The following is a 27,441-nucleotide window of genomic DNA, read 5'->3' on the forward strand; positions in this document are numbered from 1 at the left end:
CCTGGACTGCCTGCTTTGTATGCGGGATGATCACTCACACCCTTATCACCTGGGGAATCCTGCAACTCCTGGTCAACTTTTCCCATTGTGGAATTGCAGCTGCACAGGTGTGGGCAGTGGTAGCAGATCAGTCCAGCCCGGAGTGCAAGGACTGAGACTAAGGAGGGCAGTTTGCCCTTGGAAGCCTGCAAATGCTGCCTCACAAGCAGAGCAACTTTTGCTGTTTTCCAGTCAGTGCTTTGGGGCTGCTCCACCATTGTGGGGTGGGAACTGGGTTTGCGGTGTTACACGGGCAGACCCAGAGAGGTTGAAGGCCTCATTTTTGGTTTTCCCAGCCTAAGATGGAAGGGCTTTGAAACGTGACCTGCTCCGCTGTCTGCTCAAGGCTACAGATAACAGCAACTAACATCTGAGTGTTGACGTCTATCGTTTTGCTCAGGGAGAGGTTTATTATTATGAAGCCTCACTAAGAATCAGAGTTGTAATATTAGCCGGGGAGGGGGGGGGGTGAGGGGTTACCAGAGTTGGACATGAGTCCTCACTATCTGTAGCACTGGTTTTTGTTTACACACTACACTTTTGGTTCAGACACTAAGGCCTAGTGTTGACTAGGAAACGAGGGATGTTTAGCAAATGTGTTAGCGAACACAAATATGCATATTTTTAAAACACTATTTAGCAGCCAGTGTAAACAAATTGCAGTTAAAACCATGCTTACTAGGTGTGGTCAAACCCTGTTTTTAAAAGCCATATTTTTGACAGTTATTTAAACATGTTAGCCACCATACTCTCTAAAGAGACCTTTTTCCTATTCCTAGTCCAAAATCTAAAGCAAGACAACTCTTTTCTCAAAAGATAAGGCAAGAACTGAAGTGGAACTGGCTGCCTTGAAAGGGGGCCTATATAAAATCCCGAAGGTCTTGTTTGATGCTTTTAACGTATTGGAATTCACTGTAATCCCTTAGTCAAAGTTTCGAAGAGTGCCAAACCCCCACTTCAAAGATCCATTACTGCAGGATATTTTTGGCATGGGAGCTCTTAAAGACCAGACAGTGCAAGATGGTATTGAAATTCTCACATCTCCACTGAGCGGAAGCCCAGATTACATACACTAAAAGTAAAACGCTATCCAAAGTTAACAAGTCTACACTGAGTAAGAGCCATTGAATAAAAGTATTTATTTTAACACATTTGCAGATCCATGCTGAATAGAATTGTCACCTAACAAGTGAGCATATTACCTTCATCCCCACATCTGCTGATGTAATCAGCATCAGAGAACAGTTACTCATTGCACAGAACTGAATAGATAGGACACCAATTCACCATTATGCACGGTCTCAGGATTCCTGCTTTCTGTCATCAGGCTGGCTTGAAGACTGAAATGACTTTCAGAAGACGATTGTATATGTACAGAACACTGTCAGTGCAACAATGAAGTCCCATCTCTTATTGGATAATTGTTCTGATGGGTAGTTCATATTAATAATTGTTGCTAAGTATAATAAAAACCTGAATGGGCATAGAAATATTTCTAAAGTGCATTACTGCAGCTAAATAAATAGCAGCAATTGTGTATTTTTCTTTTAAAAAAAACAACAACCATACAAAGGATTGTGACCAAACTTGAAAAAGTTTTACACTATAAAAAGCAAACCTGGCAAAAACACAAGGCGAAAGCCTTGCATGATCAGTCTACAGGAGATATAGAATATCAAGAGGTTCACACACACACACAAAACAGAAGGCTCTCTTCAAAGTTATCCATAATACACAGCAGGGCAAAAAACAAATGCGTTGGATACATGTATTTCCTCAGAATTGTGAAAAACAATCTTTCCCTTAGCTGCTTGCTGTCCAGCATAGGCCGTTATGAAATGCAAGTCTGCAGCGTTAGCATAGCAGTAAATTTACCAAGACTTCACTGGCTGCAAATTCTGAAGAACTGATTAAAATCCTCATTTTGTCAACAGTATTCCAGTACAATAGTGAATTCCACCTCATGGTTTTCTGCGCCTGAAATAAAAAAAAACACACAACACTCTCAGCTCAAAGTTTTGATTCTCACATCATAACTTTCTATAATAGTGGTCAAGAATGTTACTTAGATTTACACAGTCTGTTGTATGAATACAAGTTTTAAGCGTATATAGTGATGGAAAGACAATTGGTTCAGTGATACAACTGTGCTATGGATTTTATTCAACGCATCAGATCAGGGAGCAACAACTGTTCAGTTCACAATGTGCTTTTGCACAGAGTTCAGCCTACACACACAGTACAACAGCAAGACTGACCCAACAGGCAAAGTGAAGACTTGATCCTGCTTCTCTAAAAGGCAGTGACAAAGCTCCCACCCACTTCAATCAGGCCCCAAGATTACACAGAAGGGGGCTTTGAAGAAAAGTTTATACCATAGCAGGATCACAAGGGAAATGTTTGTAAACAGATCTAAAATCGCAAGTCTTCCAATAGACATTCCCCAAAGCGTCAGATTTCACATGTATTCCACCACTGCTATTGGACTTGTACAGACAAGTTTTCCCACTTGTAGCAGTGTACACCATAGACTGAAGTCTAATGCATTAGCTTCTTACAGTTGTTTAGCCTCTCTATTTCGACCTGAAATTTGTGAAGGTTGTTTGGTCATTATGGTATCACCATCCGTTTCTACCCCCCAATCCCCTTTTTGCTTCATGAAAAGCCTTTTTACCTCTGAAGCCCTCTCTCCTGCCTGTAAACATCGTGTAAAACTGCAAGCTTTCTTCCCCTGAGCTGAATGGATCACTTCCACAGCACTGCCAGCACCTATCTGCAAAAGGCCAAATCTGCAAGTGAACGCTGTTCTCCAGCAGCTAGGCTACCAGACGACCTAATAAGCACTTATTCTGTCAGCAAGTGTTTGAGTCCCAGTCTTGCCGCTTATGAAGCTTCATGTCTAAACTATCGTTTGTTTGAACTCTGGTGTTAGAAATCGGGACTTCTACATGAAATCAGGTGAGGTTTCTATTTGTATAGCGAGATGGGAGCTTTAGATTCACAAACTCTCCAGGGTGAGACTGAGCTACCCAAAAACTCCCCAAGAAGCCTCAGGGTAGGGCCTGTGCTTCTCTGTTAGAAGCTTTACGTACCCAGTCTGGCAAGTGGTAGTTGGAATTTAATATGAACTACATCAACTTTGCCATCAGATTGTTGAACACCATCCCCCTCTAAGGTCCCTTAAACAGTTTTTGTAAACTAATAAAATGTATTTAAATTATCCTCCCCTCCCGCCATCAAGCAGAGATCACGGATATGCCCATTTGCACTGCAGCGTGTTACTAACATTGACAGATTGGAGATTACTTTAATCCTTTGCAACCTTAGATGTATAATGGCCAAAGAAATCAGGGCATAATATAGTCACTTCTCTTCACTTCTGTCCCTGATACACTGCTCCATCTCTGAGCTGTCAGGGCAGCCAGTGTTCCAGCACAGGTTTGTGGGCCCACTCAAACTGCCGCTGAAGACATAAGGTGTCTGTCAGATTTTACTATCACGCCTCAGGCCAAGAGTTCCAAGTGTGACCGGTGATTCTGCTTGAGATGTCTTACATGGGACTGATGTTCAGAAAGTCGGCCCAACTCTGAACGTCAGGCTCCTTTCAAGCTTATCAAGTTGGGCACCCAAAAAAGTCACTGGTCATGCTAAATTTGGCTTCAATCTCTGGATTTTAGGCCACTTTGTCATTCCAATTGCCATGGCATTTAGCTGTCTCCAGTAGTCCCCTCGGGGACGTGTCACTGCTACTTGATAATCCGAGTCAGCAAGAGAACTCATTCACACCAGCAGAGGAGAAAGAGTACATGGCTGGAACCACAAAGGCATAAAGTGGCAACGCCACCTGGCTTGACATTTGAGGACTCAATCCTTGCCTTAAAGCTGGTAAGACTTGAGGGGAATCCTATTTTTCCAGCCAAAGAGCATTGAGAGAAAGAAAGCCAGAAGCTCCAGTTATGATCAGTTAATGTGACACCTACTTGGGCTGAGCATGGTGCTGATATCCAGGTCCCAGATTGGATCCTGCCCTCATTTCCACAGCTACCGAACACTGGAAAGACACGTGCATTAGTCGCTGCTGCTGCATAAAGCCAGCAAAAAGATGACAGACTTACTGGCGTTATTCTAGATTCACAGCAACGTAAGAATCTGGCCGCCTACTTGTAACTTACTCTGGTTTCTACATCTGTCCATTCAGATTCCGCAGCGTCTTCTGGTGGAGTAGGACTTGAAGGCGATGATCTTCGCTTTCGCCTGAAGGAGGCAGAGACATGAGTTAGTCCTGAAGACTGCTGTATGCAGCTCAACAGACTGTCAAACAAGTGACTGCACAAGCCATTACCTAGAGATGGTTTGCTCATCTGGAGATGATGAATAGCTTTTAGTACCCCAAAACCCAGCAGCGTGCCAGCGCTACCTGTAGCTGAAGGATTTACAAGAAACCCTTACCTCAGTTTTACATATATTAAGCCAGTAACTCCAGTTCAAAATCTCAGCAACTTCATTCTTCTGAAGTTTCTCACCAGACCATTGATGGAATTAGAGCTGTGTGCACATTCTGGGGATACTAAGTTCCTGACATTATTGCAATTATTAAATTAAATGTGACTGACCCGGTTGGTGATTCTTGTTTTAGAGTCTCTATATCCGTGAACTGGACTGCCTGTCCACCACCTCTGGTTCTGTAAACGTCACCCTGAGGGAAAGAAACAAACAAGTTACTTACAAATTAATACAATTACTTGGATATTATGTTTGCACAGAAACGTGAATTGTGGCCAACTAGTACGTGACCGCAGCATTTGCAATAACTACCATTTCTTTCAAGGAAGCTCATCGATCAACCCAGAGAGCACAAACACTTGAGCATGCACTAGAGTGAACCATCAGCATATGATGTACCCAGAGGTTGTCAGCTGCCCCCCAAAAATGGGGCAAGCAATTCCTAAGGCCACAGAATACAAACACAACTAAGTAATGCCCAGTTTCAATGCTTTCATTCGGCAGTCTAGACAGGACTAACTGTATTGGCAGATAAAGCCTGGGATAAGTGGGGTCAACAAGCCCTTGGGGTAGCATGGAGGAATTTTATTTTAAAAAGTGACAATGCCGTAGTGTCAGAGCTAAAGGAAAATGCAGCTGTTTTATCCAGTTTAAAGTTCACCACAAGAAGTAATTATCAATGCTGTTTCTTTGGGGGATTTTTTAAGTGACAACAATTGGCATTTCCAAGAAGCATGCTGAAAGCGGCCATCTGGCTGAAGAGACATCTTTTGTGAAACTAGCAAAGCCCCCTGGCACTCGAAGCCTACGCTGCATCCCAACTTGCTTTAGATGTTTGCCAGACTAACACTTGGAAGCTGCACTCTGAAAGTGTTAGATTTCATATTGCTGCTTTGTTGTTGCGGCAAGATGGGAACTGGCTCACGCTGCTAGAGGAACGATGCGACATCACTTCAACAAGATGGTCAAACCTCCGTAACTAGGCTTCAGAAAGCCAGTGGCAGTCACAGGCTTGACACATCCACGGATTATGGATGGTGTCTTACATAATGGGCTAAAAGATCATTTCATTATGGTAGGTGCAATTTCTTTTTAATCAAACTGATGCAGATGAAACTTGGCATGCAAATAGCTAGAAGAGCAATTCAAGTATGGTAAGCTTACTTTAGAAATGTTTTCTAAGAACTGAAGTGTCTCCTACCCCAACATGCAACTTCCAAAATCACAATCAACAAAGGCACTTTAAGTCAAACACATCCTTATGCAAGCTAAGACCAGAAACTCCGGATCAGTTAAGTACGATTTGACAACACAAAGGTATTTGCTTTACCTTAATCAGTTTAGTTTCAATCTCCCCATCAGAAGCTAGTTCCTGGTGCGTCAGCATGTACTTGTCACACTTAGCTAGTGCCTTTTCGTTTGCAGCTGCTACTGTAATGGCATGGGGGACATGGGGCTGCATGACTGTTTCAGTGGGCACATTAGAAGGTGGCTTATGATCTACCCATCTCTCCCCCGCTGAGCGTGATCGTCTGTGTCGGAGACGAACTGGAGGTGCAGTCTGATCAGAGTGGAAAAGGAACCAGAAGAAATAAGCATAATCAGTAGTTAAAGTGCAGTTTTTCAGGCCTGGTTAAAATGTATTTGGATGAAGCCCAAAATTTCATCTCTAAACTTTTAATGAGAATTGATTCTGCAGGGAACCATTACTGACACACTTACACAAAATCGCTATTAGAACAACACTTGGGCCAACTCATATTCTTTGCAGTTTTAATTAAGTTAGACGTAGTTGGATGGATTCCTTAACGAGAACTTCAGACAAAAGGATTTGAACTTTTTTGCAGCAGCTCTCAAATGTCCAGCCAAATTATGAGTTCTACACATATTAAAGAGGCCTGAAAAAGCAGTTAGGTAAGACAGTTTCCATGGATACATTCCTGGGTCAAATGGTCTGTTTCTCAGGTAATCAAGAGAGCAGATTAATGGCACAGGTTTTAGGAGGTGCTACTTCAGCGTAGTCACTCAAAGATAAGAGACCTTAACTGTATTACTGGGTAAATACTGTGGAGAAGGAAGAAGCTTGACATTAGTCCCCCTTTCCAGAGTGAGATTTTGACCCATCCAAAGTACACAAGATCTCTAGTCAGCCACACAGTGCACTGTCCCCATCAAATTCAGCTTTTTTCTCCCATCATGCAAGAGTTTACATTGCTGAGAGAGTGGCACAGTTTTAAGAGAAGAAAGATGAAACTAGCAAGACCACTGGTATGGGTAAGTGATCCTCTGCCATCAGGCTCTGAGAACTAACAGCTGTAAATAGCAAGGGGAGATTTTACACTTCTGTCACACATATACACCCAATGAAAATCCATTTTACTAGTGACATGTGGCAAGACCACCTAACTCAGATCCATGGATACTAACCCCCATGCACTGCACTTCCAAGACTCGAGCATTGATTACATTGTATTTTAGCAACAGGTACAAAGCTTACAGTGCACCCTCTTGATAGGTTTCTTCTCAGTAGCCCCAAAAACGGTTTACAAGCATCTATGTTTTTATCAAAAACTACATGCTGCCAGGATGCAGAAAGCAACATTAAGATTTGGGCAAATAGAAGCTTTCAAGGCTCACCTAAAGCTACCCACGGTAACCTTTTTTTTTTTTTTTGGATGGGTGAGTGAAGTGTTAATTTTTCCATTGGCAATTTTTTGAGACAGTTCTGAAAAGTTGCCTTAGGAGTTTAGATCCTTAAAAAAGGGTGCACTGTATTTGACAGTAGACAATGTTCCTTAACTTGCTACCAACAGGGGTTAAGATATACTTTAAATTTGAACGGCATTAGTATGAAAGCATGTCACTTGCATCAAAAAGTCTCTGTAACAGGAACTTTGATGAACAAGTGTGTAATACAATTAAGGGAGTCCAAGATATGGATTCACAATGTAATAGATTTTGCTCCTGTTTCAAACATCTCTCAGAATAATCTGATATTTGTATTTGTCTATTAGTTTTACCTGAACCCCTGTAGCAAGAATGTGATGATAAAGCGTATAGTGTTAAGACAAGCATCTCCTTGCGATGAACTGGTACACAGAAGAATCACTTAGACCAATTAAAATGGAATGAGAACTGCAAGTAAAACCACCAAGTTTTATTACAAATATTCAAATTTAGTAAGAACATTTTAATGGTTGTATGAATCCCAGACTCAGCTCTTTACAAGCGAGACTGCTTGTCCAAACAGTTTCCAGCTGATAAATGAAATTTGCACAAACAAACAGCTCATGAGACCTTTAATCTGCCCCAAAATGACTCTGGCAATTGCAGACTGCCAAATAAGTTTAAGAGACAGACAAATGGAGACACAAGGAGGTTTATAGTCAGAAAAACGGACTATAATTGTTGTTGCTGGAGAGAGCTACACACACACACTGACGAGACACAGACAGACATACTCCTTTAAGGGCTTTTATACGCTGACTTTAGAAATCAAATTAGACTGTGTTTTGCAAGTGCCGTGACACACAACTTGGAGGCAGCAGTCAAGCATGGAGAAAATTTGTAAAATAGGGTCCAATTCCATTTCAGGGGTGAGCTCACATATGGCAGAACACAGTAAGCTTAGCAATTGTTTGAGAATGGTAATCTTCTGAGCCATGGCAACCAAGCACTGCTACATGTAACCATTGCTAGGAGTAGCACTAACCCTGCAGCATTGGTCCTCTTCTATTTCTATCTCATCTCTACGGCTGGGGACCTCAATGACTCCAGTCCAGTGCATCCCTCGCCTTCTGTCTGACACATTACAGTTTCTATTTTGCTCTGGTTCCTGTTGTCTACTCCTTGCCTTAGGTGTGCCAATGGTATGCTTGCTGTATGGAGGAATTTTCTGCTCCCACTCCGAGATACAGGACGCCACAGAAATACTGCTACAAGAGTTAGAGCGTCTATGCAGCTGTGGCTGGCTCATGAGAGGTTGGCTGCTAGGGCCTTGAGTAACATAGTTACTAGAAAACTGAAGAAAACGGGAGAGAAGTTAGTGAACACATACAATTTTGAACTGGTAACAAAGTAGAACACTTCTCAGAAATCGTCCTGTATGGCGAACTTGCATATATGCAGAGAGTAATCAACGCAAGTACTTCACATAATTAGGTGTTTCGTGGTCAGCTTTAAAAAGCCAGGGCACTCTTTCAATTAGTCAAGTGTAAGGTAAGAGCATGCAGAGACACAACACACTGGAGGAAAAAAGAAAAACTTAAGGAATTTAGTAGAGCCCAAAACATATACTCATTCTCATGTCCCATTCCCAACAACTAGACAGAAAAATAATCAGTCACATTTAGCTTTATAAAACTGGTTTGTCTCTGCACTGACATACAAAGAGATTCATATATAACATACTGGTGCTGGCGGCGGGGACACAGATCTCTGAAAAGCTTTCTCCCGGTCCTTCTCCCGTGAAGGCCTCTCTGGTTTTTCATTCTTTGGTTCAGTAACAATAGCTTTCAGTTGCTTCAGTTTCTCGTCTTTGACCCAGAGCTTGTTCTGCATCTCCAGCTGTTTTGCTGCCACACGGCGCTCCTGCAGGTGAGAACAGGATGAAGGCTATTGTTTTAAATAAAGACCAAATTATACAAACATACGTTATCGTGATGAAAACTGAATTGAGGAGAGCTGTGTATTTCAAATGGAATGAAGTCTTTCCAGGCAAGATGTAGACTTGTCAAAGTACTCACTATGTAAACTAGGCCTGGCCAACTTTCAAAGCTATCTAACATCGTTAATGTCCTAACTGAAGAACAAAGTGATTACATTCATTTAGTAGCACACATACTTCGCTCATATTGTAGTGGCTCTCTAGCTCAGGTAATGGATCACTATAGGAGGTTGATTTCTCAGAAGCTATTTTTTCCCCCTACACACACACACACACACAATTGGCAGAAAATTTGCTGTTGCTAACGTACCACGGGAAGAGTAGAACCCTAAGTTCACATCAATACCCTTCTAGAAAAATTCTACCTCAGCATAAGATCACACTTGTCAACATTTCAAGATGAGAGTGGATGGTCTGGTTTCTCTCTCTCAAAACTGGATACACAAAGAAAAATTAACTTCAGCCTTAGCTTGGTACAAGCACCATTGCTCCATGAAGCATTTCTAACAGATACACTAGCGTACTTACACATTCCTTCTCCCACTTCATTGTTGTCTCTGTCACCATGCCTTGCAACCGTGCTTCCAATCGACGCTTATCAGAAGCCTGCCGCTGCAATTTCTGACTCTTGCTTTCTAGCTCTTGCTGCAAATTCCGTTTGTCTTCTTCATAAATTGTAGTCGTTTTCTCTAAAATCTCAATCTGGAGAAAAGACCAGAGCAATTTCTTTTACATTTCACATTCATTGCTCACGAGGCATTTTCTTGAAGAGGTGCACAATAGAGCAAAGGAGCTAATCGTATTTTAAGATGCTTTAGAACACAATCCGCGATTTTAGTACAGACACAAACACACACTCCAGTAAGATCCCTTTGAAATTTCAAGACAATTTCAGAAATTTGTAGCACGTTTAGCAATTTCTGTTTTTCTTGAAAGAAACTTAACCGTAACCTATGCTAAAGCCAAAACAAGACATTTTGAGTAATATCCCCACCAAATAAGAGAAATAACAACTAATGTGGAACCTTATGTGGAAAAGCTTCTGGCTTTGAATTAAAAATTTGCCATTTGCTAAGTAGGGTATAAGTTTTGTGCCTAAGAACTGAGTAATTTCAAATTATGCAAGAACAAACCTTGTACTCTAATGTTTTAGTTTTCTTTTCCAGTCGTTCAATCTCAGTTTTCTGTCCTGCTATCATTTTCTCCTTTTCCGTGAGTTTTCCTTGAGCGTAGTTTTCCTTGGATACAATGCTGCTATCAAATTCTTGCAGCATAGTTTTAAATGCGAGTACTGGAACAGATTCAGACATTGTAATCCATATAAATCCACGTAGGGAGAATCTTTGCACTCCCGCCCCAGAACATTAAACTAGATCAGGGGTCGGCAACCTTTCAGAAGTGGTATGCCGAGTCTTCATTTATTCACTCTGATTTAAGGTTTCGCCTGCCAGTAATACATTTGAACGTTTTTAGAAGCTCTCTTTCTATATGTCTATAATATATAACTAAACTATTGTTGTATGGAAAGTAAATAAGGTTTTAAAAATGTAAAAAAGCAGCTTCATTTAAAATTAAATTAAAATGCAGAGCCCCCCGGACCGGTGGCCAGGACCCGGGCAGGGTGAGTGCCACTGAAAACCAGCTTGCATGCCGCCTTCGGCACGCATGCCATAGGTTGCCTACGCCTGAACTAGATCAACTTCTGCCTCTTCCCAGCTAGCTTGAAATATGAAGATTGTCTTATTTGCTTGCTGACACAACCCTGCCAAAAGTCTGATTTATTACATCAAACCACAATGAAGTTTTTGAAGCATCACTCGCAAATTTAGGTGAACAAAGATATGTTCTGCCACATGCCTACTGGGATAGAAGATATGGCTATTTTACTCCAGATGCTTTACCTAACTGTCTTTCATGTATTAGATTAGCAGAGGAATGGTTTCACATGGAGAATCAATGCTCACCATTTTTGGTAAACTCTTCTGACAGCATCTGCCGCATTCTGTGGCGTTTCTCAAGGACTTCAATCAGCCTAGGAAGGGTTTGGTCATCATTCACGTCCAATAGTTCACATGATGGTAACGGAGGGAAGTTCTGCAGAAGCATTTCTGTAACAGATTGTTCTTCTGTTTCTGTAAGGATTGAAAGCAGACAATCCATGACAGCAAGCTATTCTAAAAACACTTCAGTATTACAGGGCACAGACTGAAGCCACACACTCACTCCCTCTCACCCCAAAGCATTTTGGAAATATAAAAGCCTGAACATTTTAATCAGGAAGTTTCCACCACCTAGATGGTAGCTGATCAGGCACAACTGTACCAAAAGAAGGGTTTGAATGTGACATTGCTGCATATAATAAGTGTTTCAATAAGAGAAGTTATAAACAAAAGGTAGGTGAAGAGGGAAGCTTGGAAATTTGAGAGAGAGAAATTAGAAGTCCTTTGAGCATAACTTTTTTTATCCTGTTTAAAAATTATTTCTTTGTCCAAATATTGCTGTATTTCTATATCCATGACCTCCCCCAAGGGACAGGGTAAGGGAAAGTTAATCTAAGTCTGTTATCACTATATTAAAAATTTACCTTGCAACTAGTAATATGTGCACTAAAACCAACTGTATTCATTATAATTTATACCCTGCAGTATAAACCCAAGGTAACAGATATACTTATGACTTTATTGTATAGGTTAAGTTATAGATTATGTAAGAGATTTTTGTTTTCTTGTAATGTCTTTTCTATTAGTCAGACTGGACTAATAAGTCTGGGCTATGAAATCATGTAACATCATTCCAGGTTTTACCTCCGCTGATTGGGCCACCTCGAATCTCAAGTTTTCGTGAGAGTTCATCCTTAAAGGCCTGGTTTCTAAATCGGCGTCCGGGGGTTAAGCCAAAAAGTGGTTTATCAACAGGTCTCGCAACTTCAACTTCTTGGGTCATTTCTGCAAATCGCATGACTTGCTATGATAGAACAATATTCAGTTTTAGATACGCTGTATTTAGTTACCACAACCTTTAGCCACAGTGTGAACTCGCAAGTACTAAGATACATATTAAAAAGGACATTATCAAATTGAGATGGCTTTTAAAAAACCAAGTTACAGGTAGTTCCAACTACTACAGCTCCGCCCAGTTTCCCTAGTGGTCTTACAGGGGCGTGTGCACGTCTCTCTCCCGCCCCCCCTGCAATGCTGCCAACAAGGGAAACAGTGAAAGTGACTATACAGAGTGCTGGCAAACAGTTAATGCCTAGAAGAAATGTGACTTCTTTCAGTTATAGTATTCTTCATGCCATTTCTAGGAGTAGGGAGTGTGACTGTTAGGTTGTGGGTTTCCCTTTAAAGTTTCAGTTTTGTTCCTTGTGAGAGATTCCCTCCCCTTTATATTTTCTATCTCTTCGTATTCATTTCATCCATTTAGTGGGGATGGGATGCGCGGGGGGGAGGGGAGAAAGAGGGGAAATCACATGAAGTTACCAAGCTCTCCTCATAGTCCTCGGCCTTGGGGTTAACGCACACGATCATACGCACTTTTCCTTCTCCATCAAAGTAGTTCTTGAACAGATGGGTTAATTTGGAGTCTCGATAAGGGACCATCTAAAAAAATTGAAAAAAATCTAACCACATTCTCAAGCAAAAGTCTTGACAGGTTAGATGACAGTAAGGAGGTGGGTTGTTGTATACCTTGTTGGTTCCATACATTTGGTTCTCCCGTAAAACTTCAATACATGTTCTTAATGTCATAAGTGACTGGTTAATATTACCTGAAAGAAACAGAGCTAGTGTTAAGCGCTCAGTTGGATGTTGCCCCTCCGTTACAATACTCCAAAATTAGTGACCAGTTTATGCCTAAAATAGCATTGTTTGGGGGATAAACTACTCTGACTAGATTAGGAATATCTAAAGCCTTTTCTAGTTACATTAAGACAACAAGTAAATGCTACAATGAGTGGTGTCCAGCTTTCCAGACAAGGGGATTTAAGAGAGTCATTTGACCTAATAGAACAAAGAGACACCCCCACCAGGATTTTCCCAGGGTATTGATCTTGAGCCAGGAGGCATTACCATACGACCAGCTTTCTAGTCCACAAATAGTTGCCTATGAGCATATAAGCAACAGACCACCCAACAGACACCAAGCCAACTATGTACCTGCTTCCCGTAGTCGGTTTCCTTCAGCTTTTGTCCTATTCGTTCTTTCACTTCCAGCTAAATCAACCAAGGACATCTGGCTTAAAGTTATTTGTTCTCTCTCCTGTTCAAGAAAAAAATTAAATGTTTAACGCCATTTGCAACACTTCCCCAATATAGGGGAAGAAATAAAATTACATGGGACTTAAGCCTTACATAACTGTTGTAAGTTAATACTTAAAGGTTAGAGTGCGAATTGAGGCTCTCTTATAATTATGGGAGAGGCTAGGAGCTCCAAATGGTTTAGTGCTCTAGCATTCCTGGTTCTGGAACCCAGGATTCATATTCCATCTCAGGCAGCCTCAAACTAGAAACGCCTTTCCCAAAACCTCTCCCAATTTCTATAGGCTTAGGTTTTGCGTAAGAGTAGCCAAGACAAAGAGCAAGAGAACAACAAGCTTTGCTAATTTCGTTAATGCTCACCTTGACAGAGGGAGCTTTGACTTATGAGACATTTAAAAAGTGCACCTGGAAACTAGTAATTAGAACGTCCCAGACAGGAGCCATTATCTAGGTAGGTCTCCGCCCTTCCCACACCCCCATTGTGCTCTTTTAAATAATTAGCCTCTGAATTTCACCTGCAGAACATTATCTCCATCCGCATCCAGTGGCGCCTGAGCCAACTTAATCATAAACACACTGTGAGAACGACTAGATTCGCGATTCAGCTGAGTGTTAGCAATCCGCCTCTTCTTTTGACCTGTTAAATAAGAGAGTCTTATAATCTGAATGGCAGATCTGCAGAGGTCATGCAGGTCTTCATGCCACAGGGTTTCTATTGTACATGAAGGGATCTACATGGTTAAAGTGACCACTACTTCTGAACACTTCTTACCTCTCCAAAAAACTTCAAAAGCTTCTTCAGTAGATTTTACCTCTACTTCGGTGCATCCTATAACATACATGTTGTGATTCTGGTCCTCACGGAGTACTTTGGATTGTGGAGGTCTGCAAAGAGCATGGTTTAGATCAAGCTGACAGACAGCAAGGCTTTTAAAAGAAGCACCATGCAAATCCTTATGTTTAAGGATCAAATTCAACCTGAACACAGATATCAAACATTCTCCCACACCAACAGGACGGAGAGCCAATACAAATGCATGGGGAAATATTTAGGCAGGATTAGTTACACTTCCGTTATTGCTTAAGCCACATTTAATTGCAATGCATAGTAGGCACTAGGAGGCTGGAGGACTACTGCTACTCTCCTACATGCATAAGCTCATACAGAAGCATGTAACAGATTTAAACAGCATTATTCTGAATTTGCTAGAGAAGCAGAGAAAGAGATGGGGTCGGAATTTATTTACAGCAACACCATACAATAAATTCAGCGTCTCCAATTTTAATAGAAGGGACAATATGCTGGGCACATACATAAAATCACCATTCTGCACAGGAGTGTTGCAACTGTTCCACCTATCGAAGGAATAGGGTAAAATATTACAGCAACCACCTAACATTTTAATCATTGTAGTTTGCACAACGGGAAATCATGTAAAAGTTAAGACCAATTTATGGAAATGTTCAACAAGATGGTGATCCTCTAGTGAGAGCTTAACAAGAGGTTAAACAAAATAAGTGTAACTCTCCTCTTACAGCCTCATGACAAAGCCAATATGTTCTATTGGTTTGTGGACCCTATTCAGAGAAGGAATCCAAAAAGATTAGATCCAAAGACCTCAGGCCAGAGTCATGGCAAATCGGTGTGCGTTAATTGTTCTGCCATAAGTGTGTCAAGTTTCACAAAGATATTTGTACACCAGTAGCTATTTGGGAGAACCTTAATTTTAGATCCATTTAAACAGAAGCACAAAGCAGAGAGTTAACGTGGAGACAAGACAAAAGTTTAGAGGCAGCTCATCCAGAGGCAGCCTCCAAAAGCCAGCGTTTCAGATCGACACCTAGCATTTCTGTTCCTGTTTCAATGGAGTGTAAAGTTGATTAACAGTGAGTCACCTTCCCCACGCCAGTATCAGTTTCTTTGGAAACAGGAGTAGAAATGGCAGCTAAGTTGTCGTGTAGATTGCAAGTTGTAATCATCAGTTGCGTGCTGTTTGTCAGACAGCATGAACAGGTTTGGGAGTCCTGCAGGTTCCAAGAGCCTGTGCCAATATAACGGAAACTTAAGTTCCTCTTTTGACATTCCCTCTAGAGCATGTTACAATTTAGCGCCAGCAACAAGACACCTATTCTGCAGTTTTAGACCCTGCTGTAGAAACTTAAACAAGCCAACTCCACACTACATCACAGCAAGTCCCTGTTTTTCAGATGAGGTTGAGGCAGACTTGCACAAGGCTACAGAGGGTGTCAGTGGCAAAGTCAGATATATAACGGTCTGGTTCACAGTCTTGTATCCACACCCCTGTACCCAATATTCCTTTCTTGAGTAATCTTGTTTGGACTCAAGACAAAAGTGGTGGGGGTTGTGAGCATGTCTCGAGGTAACCCAATATTAATTACAACCTGGACAGGTGATAATCACTCAAAGAGGCATATTAAAAGAGACACTTACTTTGGTTTTATTGGATCGAAGGGAATTTCCTCCAACAGATCATATATGTAGTTATTGTAGATTTCAATATACGAGACAAATACACTGTAGACATTGTCCTCCTCAACCTCTTCCACTTTGCAATGATCTCGTACACTGATCATATCAGCAAATTCTGGATCTATTTGTCGTCTGTTAAAACATGTATGACATTGAAATACAGCATCCATGACAAGCTGAGAACTCATCACATGTACTCTAGAATTCGAAGCTATATTGAAAGCAGCACAGCAACTGTACGTCTACACTGCAATTAAAAACCTTAGCTCAGGCTAAGGCATCATTCAAATGCAGTGTAGATGTTTTAAGGCTTGGGCTGGAGCCCAGGCTCTAGTACCCTGCGAGGGTCCCAGAGCTTGGAATGCAGCCTGAGCCAAAAGGTCTACACTGCAATTAAATAGCCCCATAGCCAGTCAGCTGGCATTGGCTAGCCACGGGTATGTAACTGAAGTGCCAAAAATGCCCACATTGAACACTGATGCCAGGCATCCAGTTCTCCAGAAAGAAAGATCTAAAGCACTCGTGAAAGCAGTAAAAAGCTTAAACAGTCACGTTTATTACTATATATTGTGATATAAAATGTTCAGATGTAGTTGTGTTACCTAGTCAATTACCAAGCAGTTACAGTTAGTCAGCCCTATGCAGAGCTCATTAATACTTTGTACTTATAGCATCTTCCATTCATTAAACTCAAACACTTTTAATTTAACATACCTTTTAGTAACAGGAAAGACTAAAGCACAGACAGTTTAAGTGACTTAACCAAGGTAATGCTACAAATCATATTGCAAAGAACAGAACCTAGGTTGCCTGCCTGCAAGTACACAGCTTTAAATGTTGAATAGACTATCTTTATCTCACCAGAAGATAAAGGAAGAGTGATATATTAACGCTCCCTGAAAGTGGTGAGAAGTGTTCATGAAGGGCGTCTAAGTCATCAAAACTCAAGTTTTAGAAGGACATGTATCAATAGAGACAAGGTAGGTGAGGTAATCTCTTTCATAGACAAATTTACGAGATTACACAGAGCTCTTCTTCAGGTCTGGGAAATGTACTCTGAGTGTCACAGCTACATAAACTCTCAGAGAAAAATGAGAAGCCAGAAACACCACATCACCTGGGGGTGAACACTTTTCACCTCTGTATCGGACGTTCCAGTCCGCATCCTCAAAGGAAACCTGCACAATACCATCAAAAGTAGCCTGGGAGCTTAAATGCATAACTTTTCTAGATACTAAAAATCATAGACTGAACGGAGACACTGGATTTATGGCTTATTACAACAGTCTATAATCTTGCATAGTGACAGGTTTCAGAGTAGCAGCCGTGTTAGTCTGTATCCGCAAAAAGAACAGGAGTACTTGTGGCACCTAAGAGACTAACACATTTATTTGAACATAAGCTACAGCCCACTTCCTGCCAGTTTCTCTCCCCCCACCCCAACCCCCATGCATGGAGAACTGTTAAAGGGCCACTTTACCTTGAATGGTCTCTTACAATGTGTTAATTACTAGGGCTGTCGATTAATTGCAGTTAACTCACACGATTAACTCACAAAAATTAATTACAATTAATTGTGGTTTTAATCACACTGTTAAAAAAATAATATACCAATTGACATTAAATATTTTTGGATTTTTTTTTACATTTTCATATACATTGATTTGAATTAAAACACAGAATACAAAGTATACACTGCTCACATTTTCGATTACAAATATTTGCACTGTAAAAATGATAAAAAACAGTATTTTTCAATTCACCTCATAAGTACGGTAGTGCAATTTCTTTATTGTGAAAGTGCAACTTACAAATGTGGATTTCTTGTTACATAACTGCACTCAAAAACAAAACAATGTAAAACTTTAGAACCTACAAGTCCACTCAGTCTACTTCTCGTTCCAATCGCTAAGACAAACAAGTTTGTTTACATTTACAGGAGATAATGCTGCCCACTTCTTATTTACAATGTCACCAGAAAGTGAGAACAGGCATTCGCACGAGACTTTTGTAGACGGCATTGCAAGGTATTTACGTGCCAGATACGCTAAACATTCATATGCCCCTTCATGCTTTGGCCACCATTCCAGAGGATCATACTTCTATGCTGATGATGCTCGTTAAAAAAAAAAAAAAAAAAAAGCATTAATTAGATTTGTGACTGAACTCCTTGGGGAGAATTGTAGGTCTCTGGCTCTATTTTACCCACATTTTGCCATATATTTCATGTTATGTTATAGTAGTCCTGGATGATGACTCGGCACATGTTCATTTTAAGAACACCTTCGCTGCAGATTTGACAAAATGCAAAGAAGGTACCGATGTGAAGATAGCTACAGCACTCAACCCAAGATTTAAGAATCTGAAGTGCCTTCCAAAATCTGAGAGGGATGAGGTGTGGAACATGCTTTCAGAAATCTTAAAAGAGCAACACTGCAGTGTGGAAACTACAGAACTTGAACCACCAGAAAAGAAAATCAACCTTCTGCTGGTGGTATCTGACTCAGAAGATGAAAATGAATGTCGGTCCGGACTGCTTTGGACTGTTATCGAGTAGAACCCCGCATCAGCATACGACTCTTTAGCGCATCTGGCAGGTAAATATCTTGCAATGCCGGCTACAACAGTGCCATGAGAACGCCTGTTCTCACTTTCAGGTGACATTGTGAACAAGAAGCGGGCAGCATTATCTCCTACAAATGTAAACAAACTGTCTGAGCGATTGGCTGAACAAGAAATAGGACCGAGTGAACTTGTAGGCTCTCAAGTTTTACACTGCATTCAAAAATAAAACAGTTATTTTTTTGTACATAATTTTACATTTGTACATTCAATTTTCATGATAAAGAGATTGCGCTACAGTACTTGTATTAGGTGAATTGAAAATTGCTATTTCTTTTGTTTTTTACAGTGCAAATATTTGTTATAAAAATAAATATAAAGTGAGCACTGTACACTTTGTATTCTGTGTTATAATTGAAATCAATATATTTGAAAATGTAGAAAACATGCAAAAATATTTAAATAAATTGTAATCTATTTTGTTTAAAGTGCAATTAATTTTTTAATTGCTTGACAGCCCTATTAATTACTTATTCTAAACAATCTGTTCCTCCTTGTATTTAGCTGTGACACTGACTACCTTTCCCAGATTTGAAGAGCAGGGCTGTGTAGCTCAAAAGCTTCTTTCTCTACCCAATAGAGGTTGGTTCAATAAAAGATATTGCATTCCCCACCTTGTCTCTCTAATATTCTGGGACCGACACAGCTACAACATTTGATACATATGTATTAATACATTATTTCATTCTACTTACTTGCCAGACGGAGTCTTTGGAATTGGCATGGCATCTCTTTTCTGACGCTCTAACAAAGCATCAACTTCACACTGCACATCCACACCATTCTTGTCATCGAGTTTAAAAACCTGAGGGCAGCAAATGGAGTTAGCTGTCATGTGACGATCTTAAACACTGGAAATGGCAGGTTGTAGCGAGGGTTAGTGGTGATAAAAATGTCAGCACGATAAGAGTGAAAATATGACTAATGATCTCTGGGATAGTCAGACCAAACTACTTCATTTCATTGACATGCCATCCTGTAGTCGGTCATTCTCCTTTTTGACCAGGCTCTGCTTCGTATGCAGATGTTTTGTTAGATTAATCTATTTCGAAGGACTGTAAGGTTACTCTTACAATTTAACTATTTGGAACAGTGTTTTAGGCTATTACTGGGAAAGTTTCTATTAAGACTTAAAGCAAAGCAACTCACAAATCGCTTGGCCTGAAATGGTCCTATGCTGTTGAAGATCATGTCTAAGCACCGGGGAAGAAGTCCTCCATCACCAGGAGAACCTGTCATTGTGTGTGTTTTCCCACTACCTGTCACACCATAGGTGAAAAGGAGACCTAGGAGTAAAACAGTTACAGTTAAATATTCCTAATTGGACCTTATTAACTAGAAAACGTTCAACTTGAACGGTCACTTGATCCTATCCAATAAAGACAGGGGCTGGGGAAAAAAAAAAAAAAAAAAACACGTCCTCATTTGGAACAGTTGGCACTAATACTCAAGACATGTTGGTACCATCCCAGGCGTGGGAAAGGAAAGAGTTAGTCCAAAGGAGAAAAGACCACAGCTGCATGTCTTCAGAGCAGTGACTGCCCAGATAGTAGGACTGGGCCAGCCAGTGTGAAGACATTTCCCCAGCACACCGTAATGCCACTCAGGACAAGGCTAGCTGGTGCTAGTGGACAGACCTCAGGAAAGTACTGAAAACAATCCGTTTTTAATAAACTCTAGCTGCTCAGAGTCCCCCCCTTTCTGGTTAAGTACATTTAGAAAGGAGAGTGAAGGCAGCCATTTTGACCGTCACTTAAAACCTGACTGCGGGAAGCTTGTTTGTTTTTATTCTGCTCTGAAGAGCTTCAGATACAGCAGCCAGATGGACCTGAAGAACCTGGCCTCATGGTATCAGACAGTTTTTGATAGTTCACATGAGCCAATCACCACCACCATCTAACTTTTCAATAGTACTTTTCATCCGTAGATCTCAAAGCTCTTTTCAAAGAAAGATAATGATAATGGCATCATTATCCCCATTTTACAGGCGAGGAAACTGAGGCATGGAGTGGGAGAGTGACTTCCCAAGGTCACCCAGCAGGCCGGTGGCTGAATCCAAAATAGAACATAGATAGAGCACTGGACTGGGATTCAGGAGACCTACTAGGTCAAACTGCTTGCCAATCAAGACTCTAGGCTATTTACCAAAATGATACAATGTCATTGTTTTGTAGAGAAAAGCCTCTACAGTTGATTGGTATGCAAGAAAATTAAGCCTCAATATAAATATCTTGTATGCATCTGAAACAGGAGTAATTTAGAATTGGAGGCCGGGGTGGTGGTGGTGGGGGGGGGGGGGGAGGGGTGGATTCTTTGCACTTTGTTACAAGGAAGTAGTCCTATTCTTTCATGAAAATAGGAACAATTTGAAGACTTGTTTTCAGCAGACAAACTGAGAAACCTTGACAATTTGGGGGAGTGCCAGAATAAGCGCAGTAAAGCTGAAGAAAATAAGTATCCTTAAGTTTTGAACAGCCTTAACAGTGGTTAAAAAAAAATAAAAAAATAAAATTCCAGGAGAAAGGCAACCAAACGAGTAAAAAAAAAAAACAAATTTGGTTTTAGCTATGCAGTGCCACTACAGCATGTTAAATACAAAACAGCTGCATACCATTTTTCCCACGAATGAGATCTTCTACTAGAGGTCTAGCCACAACATCAAAGAGTGCTTTCTGAGTGACAAGAGTTCCAAATACTTCCTTAAACGTATACTGCGTCTGGAGAAAAGAAAAAACACTGATGTAAATCTGTTTTTTAGATATCTCTCTGCATAACTAAAACTCTGATTTTCACTAGCCTAGCAAAAGGGCAAAGTAGATTCTTTAGTGTAAGATTTCATATAGACAATCAGATTACATGTGTATAGGGCTGCACACAGAGTACCATTCAAATTCTGGTAAAGTCTAATACTAAAGACAACCACATTATACTTAAACACATGCTGTAGTATCAGGACATACCAATCACCACCATGTTGTTCCTCTCTGCCTGTCATCTTTTTTAAATTAGAATACATGCTTGTTGGGCCTTTGTGTGTGTTCAGGAAGTACCTAGCACATTCCAGACAGAAGAAAAAGCCACCTTCCTTCCCCCAAGATAATAAGAGGTTAGAATTGTGTTTGAGTAGGAGGATGAGGAACTGGATGTGTGCACATTGTGTGGTCCCATGATGGAATTGAAGGGGAGTGTGTTGTGGAGCTGCAGAACTGAAGCCTGTTTCAACATGCATTGAAGTCAGAGGGATTCTTTCCACTGACGCCAATGAGCATTAGATCAGGCCCTTGGTAGTATGTTAACATATTATGTTTGGGAATTAAAGGCATGCAAGTTGAAGTTATTGTGCATATTAATTGGTTAGTACCCTGGTTTTTAGCGATTGAGTTTAAGCCATTTAACTGTAAATTAAGAACTAGTGTGAGAATAAATACATAGTTTAATCAAACAGTTTACAAAAAAGTGAAATACAAATTTTAGAAGCCAGCCCTCTGTAGATTGATATACGAACTGTATGGCAAGCCTATGATAAACAGATTAAGTCCAAAGTTTGCTGGACAAAGTCAGCATGAGCATTAGCTATCAACTTGCCCATTTTAAATTTGTTTCTATTGCTAGTCTTAAAAAGTACTCTACCTCCCTGTATTCCCCATTCCGGAATATTCTGTAGCCATCAGGAGGATGAATCTGAATGGTTGTTTCACTGATCACTTCTATGCAACACTCCTGATCCTGAACACTTAGGGGACGCACCCTGCAGTACACCTGATGGAACAGAAGTAAGTTTTCTTAGAATAAAAAGTAGTAACAACAACACCACCACCACCACCAAGCCAGTCTACTCTTGTTCAGGTTTTGGTTTTTTTTGGACACAGTCAAGTGAAATTAACATTTTGACGTTTGCCACTACGGTTCACACGCACCTTAGACATTTGGTCAATTGAATCTACATTAGCCAACCATTCCCACCTGCTGATATTTTTGCCATGTACTTCATGCTGTAGAACGCTTAATTTGTTCTACTTTAACGTCACCAAAGGAATCGTTTTATTTCAGCATCTTATAATTATGTAGCAGATCATATGTACTTGAAAGTACACATGATTTACCCAAAAAGAGAGCCACATAAAGAAATTCCCTGGCTGCTTCTCTTCAGAGAAATTCCTACTATGGCAGTGACAGGAGAATTTTAAGACAAAAAAAAAATTGTCCAGTGCCATTAGCAGATTAACAAAGTCGCTCTTTTAACAGATTTGTATCTACTTCTGTCACTTGCCACTGTATACTGACAGCGCTGTCCTTTAGATTCTGGAGCACACACTGCCCTCGTGGGAAAAGGCCTGCCTGTCAAGTGCCTCCCGTCAACCCAGGAGTGCCACTGACAGATTCTTATGATCCCATACAATCCTTGGTGGCAAGAAGTAAAGTTATAACTCAGGACCTTGAGCCACCGCATCAGTGAAAGATGAGAGGGGAGTAACTCTGCTGGGGATGGGGAAGAAGAGAAAATTTGAGGGAATAGTCTCTGCCACTACATGGCTTTCCTCCCCATTCATTCCCCAGAACCACAGACTCACCAGAAAACAAGCAGAAAAACACTGAAGACATGGATTAGAAATGCATAAGCCTGATCGCAACAAGTGGATTCCAAAAAGACTTCAGCACAAGTAAAAATAAGCCTGTACAACAGGAGGGGAGGTAGGGGCTGCTTTCACCTCATCAGCATTATGTCAGGCACACACAAACCAATGAGCCCACAGTGCTAGTAGAAAGTTAATCACAGAAATTAGCCTCTCAAAGGTACAGCAGGATTGCTTTCCAGTAGACCGCAAAAAGAGCAAGAGTGGAAAGCAAGACACCTTACCCCAACTGGATCTTTCAGACTTGTGTTGGATGACTTCTTTAGCACTGGTTTTCTAGGAGTTTTAGTTCTACTGAAAATAAAGAACTGAAAGTTAGACTTGTCATCCAGTCACACGATACATATATTGATTAGCATAGTTCTACCTAAAGAACATTAACTTGCCTCTGCCCAACAATCTTTTAGACTAACTTTCCAACAGCAATGATCTACCTACATCTCTTTAGGAAAACATTGGTCACTTATAGAAACAGGACACCATTGCTCCAAAATGGCAAGTCATATGCTCGCTCCTAAGGCCTTGTATTCACTGTTGAAGGCTTTTGTTTTTGATTCTTATCTCGGGGTAAAAAAACACGAGAGCTATACCAAGGTACAGACACAGTGAAGACAAGGCATTTTACTTTTACCTGAGGTAAAATAGGAGAGGTCAGCATTGTACTGTAATACTTACTTAAACAGGAATTTATTATAACTCTGCAAGCACACACGGGAAACTGAACTTCCTGCTACACCTCCCCACCAGATATAACATAACCACTAAACTTGGACAGATTAGATTTCGTAATCGATAAGTGTCAATAAATATCAATTTAATCATAAACACAGACTAAAAAAATACTTCCATCGATAATCATCAAAATTTACAGATAGGCAAAGAAAAAAATGCTGCCTGAAAATTGTTTTATTTAAGACTATTTACTATGTATACTTTGACATGTGATGTTGACAATGTGTTTTAACAGTATAAAGCTTTAATCAACTTCTGTCATTAAATAATTGTCTGACCAGTTCCCCATAATTTCCTGCAATTGTGAAAATTTAGATAAAAAACGCTTAAAAATAAGCATTATATATTTTGGCAGATATGATATATATCATATCAAATTCTGCCAAGCCTAACAACAGAGAAATTAATAAATAAAAATATGTTCAGAACCCCCTCTTCTGGTCTTCAAACAACCCCCAACCTCATCATCACAAGTAAGTTACCCACAGACCAGGACTCACCAACTCAAAACAGTAACAGAACCTGCCAGAACGACAGATGCAAAACCTGCAGACATATCTCCACTGTTATTAACATCAATAACCCCACATCAAACCTTTCAAGATCCATGGGTCCTACACATGCCTATCACAACATGTGATGTACCTAATCCAGTGCACTAAAAGCCCCCAATAAAAGTTATGTGGGCAAAAACAGACAATCACTACGCTCTCAAATGACATACCAAAAAAAGATAAGAGACAAACACACTATACTACCCAAGGGCAAACATTTTTCACAATACAATCACTCCATATCTCTTAGCCCTCATCCTCAAAGGAAACCGGCACAACGCCTTCTAAGACAAGTCTGGGAGTTTAAATTCATAACTTTGCTAGACACTAAAAATTGCAATCTTAATAAGATGCATCTGACGAAGTGGGTATTCACCCACGAAAGCTTATGCTCCAATACATCTATTAGTCTTAAAGGCGCCACCGGACTCTCTGTTGCTTTTTAATAAGGATACTGGACTTATGGCTTATTACTGCAATCTGTAACTCACTAACCCCTTTTTTGTCTTATGACAAAAGTGGTGTTAACGGCCACTTCACCTTGAATGGTCCCTTACAACGTGTAACTACTTATGATAAACAATCTGTTCCACAATGTATTTAGTTGTGGCACTCCAAGTACTTTCCCCAGACCATGAAGATCTCTGTGTAGCTGGAAAGCTTGTCTCTCACACCAATAGAAGCTGCCCCAGTAAAAGATAATATCTCGCCCATCTTGTTACTCTAAGGCCTGGTCTATACTAGGGGGAGGGATCGATCTAAGTTACGCAACTTCAGCTATGTGAATAATGTAGCTGAAGTCGACGTACTTAGACCTACTCATCGTAGTGTCTTCACTGCGGTGAGTCGACTGCTGCCGCTCGCCGTCGACCCTGCCTGCGCCTTCTGCAATGGTGGAGTACAGGAGTCAAAGGGAGAGCACTCAGGGGTCGATTTATCGCATCTGAATCGATCGCTGCCTGCCGATCCGTTGGTTAGTGTAGACATACCATAAGGCTTGGTCTACACTACAGAGTTAGGTCAACATAAGGCAGCTTATGTTGACCTAATTATGTCAGTGTACACAGTCCACCCTTGCTCCCGCCGATGTAAGTGCCCTACTACACTGACATTATAACTCCACGAGAGGTGTAGGGCTTATGTCGGTGTAGTTAGGGCAACCAATAGTCCGTGTAGACACTGCGTTACTTACATCCACTGTTGGCTGTCATTCATGCAGGAGCCGTGAAACCGAGAAGCAAGCCGGGCTCCTGGCCACGGGGGAGCTGCGTGTGGGGCTGACAGCCCAGGCGCTCAGCCCCCCACGCTGCCCCTGTTAAGTCAGTAGACGCGCGGCTGGTGAGGACGTGCACCACGGACAAAAGGAGGGTAGCCTGGACATGAACCCCTGCAGTAATCACTGTGAGGGCTGCACGTCGACCTAACACAGGTCAGCTGACATCTCTAGGCTAGACCTGCCCTGGGGCCAACACACGAACAAGCCTCATACTAGGGGCACGCTGGGTGAGGGACTATGCTGTACTGGAGGTGAAAGAGACGGGCTCGCACCGAGCTCTGTGTCTCGCTCGCACCACGGCAAGGCCTAAGAGCACACAAGGCAGGGGCCGAACCCCCTCTGATGGGGGGGCGGGGAAGGAGGGGCCAACCCCCCCCCCCCCGATCACCACGCTGCCCGCCCGGGGCTGAGCGGGTTGTCGCTGGCGGCAGCGCTGCTGTAGTTGTGCCGGTCCCAGCACCGGGGGGGGGGGATTTCTCAGGCCCGGTGCTCGGCCCCCTCCCACGCGGGACCCTTGCCCGGGGAGGGGGTGGACAGGGGGTGACTTTCTCCATACAAGGCCCCAGAAGCCCCCCCCCCCCCCCCGCGCGCCTCCCCCTCGGCGAGCGGCTCAACCCCCCGGCCTCGCTGGGGCATTTCTACCCGCCGGGCTGGCCGGGGGAGGGCGGTGACCCGAGGCCCCCGGCGGGGAGAGAGCCCGGGCCGTAGGGCCGGGCCTGGGGGGGGGGGGGGGTCCCGCGCGGGGCCTGCCCCATACTCACGACGCCTTCATGGTGCCGCTCCCTCGCTGCGGGGCCGCTCTCGGGACGGTGGCCGGGCGGGCTGGGGTCGGGTCCCAGGACGGTGGCCGGGCGGGGCCGCTCTGTCGCGGGCTGGGCGGTGCTGGCCGGAGGGTCTCGGTTTCTCTCTCTCTCACTTAGTGATCGTTCGATTTGAACTTTCCCTCCGCTCCCATCGGCCCGCGCGCTGCTGTGATTCAAATCCGGCCAATCAGAGCGCGCCGTTCGGCGAGCGTCGCCACGCAACGCGTATTGCGCGCCGGAGCGTCACGGACACGCGTCGTCACCATGGAGACGCGGACAATACCGCCCCGGCTCCAGGGGGGTGGACAAGGCCCGAGGGGAGGAGGCCGGGTCCCAGAGGGGCCTGGGCAGCGGAGCGGGCAGGCAGACCCCAGGGTGACCAGACAGCAAGTGTGAAAAATCAGGACGTGGGTGGGTGGGTGTGTGTGTGTGGGGGGGTAATAGGAGCCCATATTAAAAAACCAGCCCCCAATACTGGGGCTGTCCCTATAAAATCGGGACCTCGGTCACGGGACGGGGTAGCTGCGCTGCAGGCCCCGGGGGCAGGAGCCCAGGCCCCAGGGAACGGTGTAGGCCGAGTGAGCCTGGGGTAGCGCTCGGGGCAGGCGCAGGGCGTCGAGATCCACCCGCGTGGGTTGGGGGAAGCGCTGCCTAGGACGTGCGCCTGAGCGGGTTTTCGGGTTCAGGGCGGTTTATTTTCCTTCCCTGTTAGATGCAGGGTAGCTGGAGCCCGGGACAGGAGCAAGACGAGGTGGGGGAGGTAATAGCTTGTATTTACTGCTTTGTTTTATTTATAACAGCAGTGGGCCCAATAAAAGATGTTACCTCACCCACCTGGTCTCTCTACTTCCCTCCAGTTGCAGGC

At 42.4% G+C, this 27,441-nt stretch overlaps 1 protein-coding gene across 8 annotated transcripts; it reads right to left on the minus strand.

The window, feature by feature from the left end:
* Positions 1–1,154: 1,154 nt before the first annotated feature.
* On the minus strand, positions 1,155–26,746 carry KIF23 (kinesin family member 23). Of its 8 annotated transcripts, none has more exons than XM_024107204.3 (24): positions 26,535–26,675; positions 23,436–23,502; positions 22,208–22,336; positions 21,189–21,294; positions 19,727–19,863; positions 19,273–19,382; positions 15,917–16,087; positions 14,779–14,820; positions 14,237–14,349; positions 13,980–14,101; positions 13,363–13,465; positions 12,895–12,974; positions 12,688–12,807; positions 12,013–12,172; positions 11,173–11,340; positions 10,342–10,499; positions 9,737–9,910; positions 8,953–9,132; positions 8,255–8,563; positions 5,873–6,103; positions 4,653–4,735; positions 4,212–4,293; positions 4,020–4,090; positions 1,155–2,016 (listed from the first exon to the last, which is right to left on the minus strand). In XM_024107204.3, exons 1-24 carry the CDS (start codon positions 26,543–26,545, stop codon positions 2,001–2,003), a joined length of 2,943 nt encoding a protein of 980 aa, XP_023962972.1. In that variant the 5' UTR covers positions 26,546–26,675; the 3' UTR covers positions 1,155–2,000. The 8 variants fall into 8 exon arrangements, with proteins under 8 accessions (XP_023962972.1, XP_008168728.2, XP_065415202.1 ...); XM_008170506.4 differs by having other exon boundaries at positions 23,436–23,505; XM_065559130.1 differs by lacking the exon at positions 14,779–14,820 and having other exon boundaries at positions 26,535–26,746.
* Between the last annotated feature and the right edge of the window lie 695 nt (positions 26,747–27,441).

This window comes from Chrysemys picta, chromosome 10, assembly GCF_011386835.1.
Source record: "Chrysemys picta bellii isolate R12L10 chromosome 10, ASM1138683v2, whole genome shotgun sequence".
Classification (NCBI taxonomy): Eukaryota; Metazoa; Chordata; order Testudines; family Emydidae; genus Chrysemys; species Chrysemys picta.